Source organism: Phyllostomus hastatus, unplaced genomic scaffold, assembly GCF_019186645.2.
Source record: "Phyllostomus hastatus isolate PE091 unplaced genomic scaffold, TTU_PhHast_1.1 phas_scaffold_501, whole genome shotgun sequence".
In the NCBI taxonomy this organism is placed as follows: Eukaryota; Metazoa; Chordata; class Mammalia; order Chiroptera; family Phyllostomidae; genus Phyllostomus; species Phyllostomus hastatus.
Genome location: NW_025334033.1, coordinates 70634603 through 70643200, shown reverse-complemented (window position 1 = coordinate 70643200; position 8598 = coordinate 70634603). Strand labels below are relative to the sequence as shown.

Below are 8598 nucleotides of genomic sequence, written 5' to 3'. Positions count from 1 at the left end.
GGAACCTGAGGGCTCGAGGCCTCGGAAGCAGCTGGGACAGGGCTGCTGCACCAGCAGGCGCGCGGTCAAGTGCACAGGGCTGGTGGTCGGCCTCTCCCTCGGACAGCCCGACTGAGCCTGCGAGGCCGGGACGCCCACCGGCTGCCGTCTCTGCGGCCTCAGCACAGCCAGCGTGCAGGGACCAAGGACCCTGTCCTCCCGGCGGACAGGAGGGGGCCACGGAACCGTCGGCATTAAGGAGCCTTGCGGTGCGGCGGGGAGCAGGCCCGAGAGAGGCCGGGCCTCCAGGGCGCGCTGCGCTGGGGGTTTGGAGCGGCTGCCCCGCCAGCCAGGGCCGCCCGCGGCTCTCCGACCGTCCAGGCCTCTCACCTGGCTGAGCCCCATTCACTACGCAAACCAGCACACGTCATCAGTATCTCTGTATTTAATTACAAAAGTGTGCAAAACAAACAAACCTAAATGGCCAAAATAAGTTAACAAATAAGATAACCATCATCCTGACATGAAACACAGAGCTCAGAGAACCGCCCGTTTGTGCGGAAACCGGGATCCGACACTCCCCCACCGCGGGCAAGGGTCCGACGGACTCTGGACCGAACACCGCGGTTTCCCCTGGGTGTGACACTGGACAGGGGCTGTCCACACCCTGTCCCCAACCGCCACGGGCCCAGGGCCCAGGGTGAGGGCAGAGCCCGAGGGCCAGCCCAGCGCTGGTGACCCAAGACGACCCCTGAACGACCCCTGGATGCCTGCACCGACAGCAAGACCGGGGGCCTGCGCCTGGGCTCCCGCTCCAGGGAAACCGGCCGGGACCCCGGGGTCTGTCGGTCCGTACACCACAGAGCTCGGGGGGCCCGGGCTGTCCAGGGCCTACAGCGTGTGCCTTTTTGACCAACACCTGCGCCCCAAGAAACAAACCCTCCCCCAAAACCTGCCCCAAAACAAAAGCAAACAAAACCTTCTCCTCGCTGGAAAAACACGTAAGCGAAGCGTGTGGGACAGAACGGTCCTGGCTCACGTGGCAGAGGCACTTGGGGCGCCTGCGGGGCCGCGGCTCCCGAGAACCGTGCACAGAATCCCAATCAAGGTGGTACAGACCGCTTCTTTGAAAAAGATGTTTATTAAACAATTTTAATTGTCATAAAATGACTAAAATGGGTTTTAAAAATTAAGGCTCTTCTCTTTCTGTGGATTGCCAGAACAATGTAAAAATAATATCAACCAACCCTGCTGAACGCTTTGTTCCTAAAGTTAAATTTCATAGATCCCTAAACGCTTTATGATTAAGATAAAAAAACTGGACTAGAAAGGGCGGCCGGCGGCCGGCGCTCTAACTGAGGATGTAAGCGGAGGTGCTCCGGGGAAAGCAGAGATTGTAAGTGCAGCCCCTGGCGCCGCTGCTCCCACACGGCCACGACCCCCCACGACCCGAGAGCCGACGACAGGAACACTGACCTCGGGCTCCAGTGGCTCCCAGGAGGGCGGCGGACTCGGCTGGCAATTAGTCTGATTATACTTTTTTAAACGTCCTAAGGTGAATTATCAAATGATTCAGAATTACATGGCATGCAGTATCCAAAATTATGGCTCTGATGCATTTAGATTTACATTAAGAAGAAGTGTCATTCATCCATTGTACACCCACCCCGCCCGCAGGAAAGAGTCGCTACCCACCGAGTCCCGTCCGGGGCAGCGTCAAGGGTTCAAACTCACCCCCTTCCCCGGCCGCCCCCATGTGCAAACAAAGCCCTCCTGGCAGGCGGTGACCACGCAGTCCTCGAGGAAAATCAGCACGGTCAGGCGCTCGTGCGCTATCTTCTTGCAGACGAGCGGCTCCAGCAAGGGCACGTCCTCCATCCGGGGACACAGGGCTGTCCCCAGGGTCTTGGCCGGGTCCGTCCGGGCTTTGGGGGCCAGGTTCAGTCTGTCGCTGCTCTTGCTGGAGATGTGTCCCATGCTGTGGTTCCGCTTGTGGTCTTTCTCGTGGTGCCGGTCCTTCCGGTCGTGCAGGGAGAGCGTGGCGAACTTGCTGACCCCCGAGGCGATGGCCCCGTCGGCGACGCTGCTCTTGCTGCCGGCGCTGGAGACGGTGGAATGTGGGAGGCTGTTGGACCTCGGCAGAGGGGGGGGTGCCGAGCTGCCGGGCGTCGTGACGCTGTTCCCGGTGCTCCCGGCCGGGGGGCCGGTGGCGTTCATGACGTTGGTGTGGGTCCGCGCCCTGGAGAGGGGCTGGTGAGGGAACAGGATGTCCTCCGTGAGGTCCCACAGGCAGAGCTGCGTGTCCTGGCCCACGGAGCCGAACCGGTACGTGACGCTGACGGGGCGGCTCTCCGTGGAGTTCCGTTTGGACAGCCGGGACTGCGTGCTGTTGGCCCGGTCTCTGCCGAAGTGGAGCAGGTCCTGGAAGTCCTCGTCACTGCCGCTGAACTCCATGGGGTCGCCTTCCTCTACGCTCGTGGTGTAGGGGTCGAAGGCCACCACGCTGACCCAGGACTTGTGCCCGTGGCCTCGCGCTATGACGCGGCTGTCCACGAAAGACCAGACCGTGACCAGGTCGTCCTCGCCCCCCGTCACGAGGTACTTGCCGTCCGGGCTCCAGCACACGCACAGCAAGCCTCCAAAGTAGCTTTTCATCGTGCCGTGCAGCTCCACAGAGTCAAAGTTGAACACACGCAGAAACCCGTCCTGGCTCACGCACGCCAAGAACTTGCCATCTGGGGAGAAAGCAAACTCGTTGAGGGCCCCCTCGCCCACCGTCCACTTGAGGAGAGGGTTCCTCGTGGATTTGCTCTTGCAAGTGTGCACGGCGAAGCTCTCGCCCTGCTTCAGGAGCTGGTAGTGGGGGGCTGTGGTGCCACAAGTGTGCTCCACATTATACAGGTACATGTTCCCACTTGCATGGGCTACTAGGAAAAGGCTTTCCGAGCCGGGAACCCATTTGACACAGGTCACTCGTGACTTGTCTATTAGTCTCTGTGAAGACAAAGGAGAACACGTTATCACAATGGGAAGCTTGGCGGTCCACCTCCCAGCACAAAGCCTGGCCGCCGCTGGGTGACACTCGAGAGTCACCGGGTGTGACACTCTCCTGCGGCCAGTCTGGCCGGCGCAGAGCGCTCTGGACACGAGGGTGATGACGGCCCAGGACTGCCCCAGGGTGTGAGGCCCAGGGACTCGGGGACTGGGAGGGCCCCAAGCACTGCCGCCCCTCCCACCAGCAGGGCCCAGGGCTCTCAGGCCCCAAGCCCGAGCAGCCACGCGCCCCCCCGCCACCGTCCCCACACTTTCTTGTCACTGCCAGTCACGTGCAGACGGCGCCGCCCCCTGCGTGGCCGGCTCCCAGGACGTCAGCACGGCCTGGGGGCGGGGCACTCTCCTCCTGGCCCACCGCCCCGCGGCCCCTTCCACGGGCCGGCCCTCCACGTCTCCTCCAGAGCTGGCGGCGTGGAGAGAGAGACGGGGACTCGCTCAGGAGCACAGCCCAGCGCCACCACTCTGCTCGCTCCACGTCCCCTGCGGGCACCCTGGCCACCTGCATCTCTCACGGGCACGGACTAGGGACGTCTTCCCTAGGAACCAAGAAAACCAAGGGCCACAAGTAAGAAGCACCCAAAGGCACTGGCACCTTCCCTGCTGGCCAACCTTGCCGAGGCCCCCGTGTGGCGGCCTCCACAGGCTGGCCCTCCGCGGCTGCCTGGCCCCCAAATCACACCAGCAGAGCCCATCCTGAAGCCCCCGAGTTCTCCTCAGACACCCCCACTGCCGGACACCCCACTGCCGGCGCTTCACCGACGTGGATGGAGCTGCAGAACCCGCTGCGCACGGGCGCCTTCCCCTTGTCAGCGCGGTGCCCTGCATCTGCCGTGCGCGCTGTGCTTTCACTGACATCAGCGTGGCGCCCTGCATCTGCCGTGCGCGCTGTGCTTTCACTGACATCAGCGTGGCGCCCTGCATCTGCCGTGCGCGCTGTGCTTTCACTGACATCAGCGTGGCGCCCTGCATCTGCCGTGCGCGCTGTGCTTTCACTGACATCAGCGTGGCGCCCTGCGTCTGCTGTGCGCGCTGTCCTTTCACTGACGTCAGCACGGTGCCCTGTGTCTGCTGTGCGCGCTGTCCTTTCACTGAAAACGAAACATCTGAGTCGTTTCCAAGACATGAGTGACCCCACGAGCTGTTGCAAAAAATCAGACCCCCAGAAGGTGAGAGGCGCACAAACCCCCAGCTGGGGAGGAGTGGGGGACCTGACTGTGTGTGGCAGGCAGGCCTGGGGCTCGGGGACTGCGGGCGGGGCAAACGCTCGTGAACAGCAGGGGTCGCTGCCTGCCACTCCGCGGTGCCAGGGCCACAGGACAGCAGGGCGGGCCCCTCGCTTTAACAGAGACCGGGCGAGAAGCCCTGGGAGACAGTCCACACGTCAATCCCCTGCCTGCCCGCTGACTGACCTCTGCAAAGGTGACTGGCCTGCCCGCCCAGGTCTGAGGGTCGCCACACTCACCCTCTGGGGGGTCTGGTCAGGCGGCTGCAGAAGCAGACCCAGGCCCCCTTCCGGCTCCGTGGCTCCCAGTCCTACACCCTCCACGCCACCACAACCAAGCCACACCTGTTCTCCCGAGACCACTGCACTGTTGCACGTGTGCCACACGTTCAGGACAGACACAGAAGCATTTTGCACCACCGTTAGGAGAAAACTTTATTTCTGGCTTAAAGAAACACAACACAGCCCTGGCGGGCATAGCTCAGTGGATCGAGCGCGGGCTGTGAACCAAAGCATCGCAGCTTCGATTCCCAGTCAGGGCACATGCCTGGGTTGCAGGCCACGGCTCCCAGCAACCGCACGTTGATGTCTGTCTCTCTCTCCCTCCCTTCCCTCTCTAAAAATAAATAATTTTTTTTTTTAAAAAGGCACACAATTCCTTAGAACTCGAAGCTGTAACACTGCCAGGTGAGAACAGTGGTGCCGGGTGACCCCGAGGTGTGGAGAACCACCACGCACCACAATAAGGCCCGAGCTCCGGGGGACAGACCACACGAAGTGGGGGCACCGAGACCGCTCCAGGCGGACACGCGGCTGCACCCCACAGACAGAAGCCCGGCCTGCACACTCAGCACTGAACTGGCACACAGTGTACGCACCCGCGAACCAAACATCCACAGGAACCGCGGTTTCTCCAGTTCCACGCCACTGGCGTCCCCTGCCTGGTCGTGTGCTCCAGCACAGGGACAAGCATGGGTCATCTAGGGGCGCCAAAGTCTCACCCACGCTCGGGGCGCACGCAGCCACGTCAGGACAGCAGCGTAACGTCCGGCCCGAGGCCCTCCTCTGTGCGCCAAACCATGCACGAGGTCTGCACATGCTCCTCAGTCTTTGCAAAAACGCTGTGAGGCCCTCGTCCCTTTGCTTCGGACAGGCCGCCCCGCGCCCACCGCCGCGCCTCACACCAGAGCACACACACCGCGCTCCCGGCCAGGAGGGTGTCTGCATGGCCGCAGAGACGGCCCCTTCCTCTCCCTGCAGAGAGCACACCACTCGATGCAAACCACACTAATGTGAGAGCCTCGGCTGGCGGACAAGGCGGAGCCACCACAGCAGTTTCCGCGTGTGTGGACACACCTGCAGGGCACGTCCTGGTGGAGGAGCTGGGTGGAAAGGTCTCTGCCTGCACAAACCGTGCAGGGATTGAAGATCACCCTCTGTGGAGCACGCAGTTCTGGCCCCATCAGCAACGGTAACAGGGGTGCCGGTTTCCCTGGGGGAAGGCAGGCATCACTGCCTCACTGCCCACCGGGCGCAGGCTCAGAGAGGTCGGGGAAGTCGCCTGAACCTACGCACAGCAGGCCTCCCAGGCCCAAGGAGCCGACTGAGGACAGGTGGAAGACGACTGAGCGGAACGCCCGTGGGTGCTGCCCGTGTGCGCCGGGGCACCCGGCCCGCAGGGGCCGCTGGCTGCGTCCGAGCTGGCTGGTACAGAGCCGTCTGGTCCTCGTTCTCGGCCGGAGACAGCACAGCAGGGACTGGCGCGGCGTGTGAGCCGTGTTAGGTGTTCAAGGGACCTAGAGGGGACCTAACGTCTGCGGGAGGGTGTGTGTGGGCTGCAGGCCAATTCCACAGCACTTGATGTGAGGGGCCCGAGTGTCCGCGGAACCTGGTGACCGAGGGGGGTCCGGAGACCAACGCCCCACGGGTGCTAAGGGACGACTGTATTCGTGTATTCGTTTGAGGAGTCACTCCTCCGCTCTGTACCGGATGCAAGCCCTAGGCCAGGCACTGCAGCAGCAGCGACTGAACAGACATCCATCCCTTCTTGCGTGACATTTGCCTTCCAGAGGAATGAGCGGACAGTGAAGTTTACAAATCTCAGGGAGAACAAACCTCGGGGCGGGGTGGGGCGACACGGCGAAGGCGGGAGGTGCTGCCGAGGGTTCCGGCTCACACGGGAGGCCCAGAGAGGCCTGTCCAGGGCCGGGAGGGGGGGCCGTGTGCAGGCGGCATGGGGGCGGGCAGAGGGCTGAGAGCACGTGGACGAGGCGTCCTGCGCAGGGCACAGCACCGACAAGGACCCCCAGGTGGGGGCGGGCCGGTACCGGACACCCGCAGAGATGGAAGGGACCAGCGTGGGCGCACCCTGGGCCAGAGGACCGCGCACCTGCCCCGGCTGCAGCACCTGAACAAGGGCGGGGAGTTGGGTCCGGAATCGTGAGCTCAGACTCGGGGAACCTGCAGTCCCAGGCGACGGGGCTCGGGCGGGAGCCTGTGCTGCCCCACCCCTTGGCCCCAGCACCCGCAGCCTCGCTGGCCTGAAGCAACCTGTGCGGAGGGGACACTCGGGACCCTGCAGACCAGAACATGACGGGAGCGGAGTGCTCACGTTCATGCCCACTCCGCTGCATGATGAAATCGTATTTTGGATGTATTGGATAAAATAAAACCTCACTTTCGCCTCCTTTCACTGATGGACTGTGGCCAGGAGGAGGTTAGAGCTGCCCAGGTGGCTGACGCCTGCTCTACGGTGGTCCGCAGCGTGCAGCAGGGCGCCAGGCCTCCTGAAGAGTGACCCCCAGGGCAGAGCCAGGACAATGGTCCGTGGCCGTTGGCTTGAACTGTGGCTGGGTGGCAGGCTGCATGGAACGGAGGTGGTGGAGGAAGGGGCAATGGAAGCCCACGGTTCCGAGCCTGTGTGACGGGCAGGCAGTGACAGAAAGGACAGGGAGAGGTGGCTGAGCGGGGGAAAGCCAGATACCCTCCCCCTGCGGGCCGCCGGCACCCTGAGCGCTCCAGCAAAGAAGGTGGAGCAAGGAAGAAAAGGAGAGTGAACTTCAAACCCCCACTCACGAGGAGCAGGGGGAAAGCAGAGGAAAGGGCCCAGGTGTCCATGAGGAGGGCAGGGTGGGGAAGCCAGGAGCCCTGCTCTGGGCGTCAAGATGCCCCTCGGTCAGGGGGTGGCCGAGACCCTGGAGAAGTGGAGGGGAGGCCGGCCAAGGGAAGGAGCCCAGCAAGGGGTGGGGACACGGGGCAGGGAGAGGCTGGGGGGCGGTCAGCAGGGGAGGTGGAGCTGCTGAGAAGGTCTCTGTGAGGTCACGGGCACAGCCATTGGGCTTTCCAGTCAAGAGAGTGAAGTCCCGAAATGCCACAAGGCCCGCTGCTATAACCACTTTCACAAAAACCAGAAATAAGATCTGGACCTTTCTGTAACAAGACCGCCGTTCGGGGCGACCCCCAGCCCACGCCTCCCCCAGCCTTCACCCGCGGCCCCACGCGCCCTGCTCTGAGAGGAACTGCCGCAGAAACTGCCCCCTTCGGACAGCAACCCCGCGAGGACCTCGCGTGAGCCCGCACCGGCACCCACAGCATGGGCAGGCAGGACTCTCGACCACCCCGAACCCGTCAAAGGAAGCAAGAACAAAAACCCGCGACCACACCGAAGCATCGCCACTGAGCGAAGCTTTCTGAAACACTCGATTTCCTTCTTCACTGTGACAACATGATGAGCAGGAGAAAGTTATTTTTGGAGGAGTGTGCATTTTAAAATGCAGATATTAATCTATAACAAGAAAACTGAAGCCAACAACTCAAAGACCAGAGCGGCTGGCAGAGCTGTGACGCAGCCGCCAGCAGAGCCGGCACCGAGGGCGCACCGCAGGGCGGCGGCTTCCGCGGGGGCCGTGAGGAGGGGCCGCTTCAAAGCCGGGCGAGAGGAGCAAATGCCACTTTCATCAACGCTAAAACTTTAAGGACTCCATCAACATCACTATGGGCTCACTTCCTTCCTTCTATTAAAAAAAGCAACAACGAAACACCACCAGGACCCACAGAGCCGCTCTTCCCTGACGGAACTGGACAAAAGGCTGCAAGGCCAAGGCTGGGCCGTGCCCGCCCCCACCCCCTGCTCCCACCCCCGCCCCCACCCCAGGGCACGGCGCAGGAGGAGCCTGCAGCTGGTGTGGCGGGAGAATTCACAGCCCTGGGCTGGCACCAGGGACCGGAGCCGGGCCTCCTCCGTGCCCCCGAGTGGGGCTCGATCTGGAGAGGCCACTCAGTGTGCTGTCCCGGACCCGGACCCGAACCCGTGACAAGGACAGAGCGTCTCATTACAGGTCAGT

The 8598-nt window shown here is 62.8% G+C and overlaps 1 protein-coding gene across 11 annotated transcripts in view; it reads right to left on the bottom strand.

Annotated features, from left to right (window-relative positions):
- Nucleotides 1–1101: 1101 nt before the first annotated feature.
- The window catches only part of WDR20 (WD repeat domain 20), a 45668-nt gene continuing 38171 nt past the window's right edge, over nucleotides 1102–8598 (bottom strand). For 5 of the 11 annotated variants that reach the window (XM_045823348.1, XM_045823350.1, XM_045823351.1 and 2 more), the window contains one exon: nucleotides 1102–2973. In XM_045823348.1, the coding sequence (XP_045679304.1) occupies nucleotides 1696–2973 (1278 nt within the window). In that variant the 3' untranslated portion in view covers nucleotides 1102–1695. The remainder of the gene's footprint in view (nucleotides 2974–8598) is intronic. The other 6 variants (XM_045823354.1, XM_045823356.1, XM_045823355.1 and 3 more) reach the window with 2 other exon arrangements.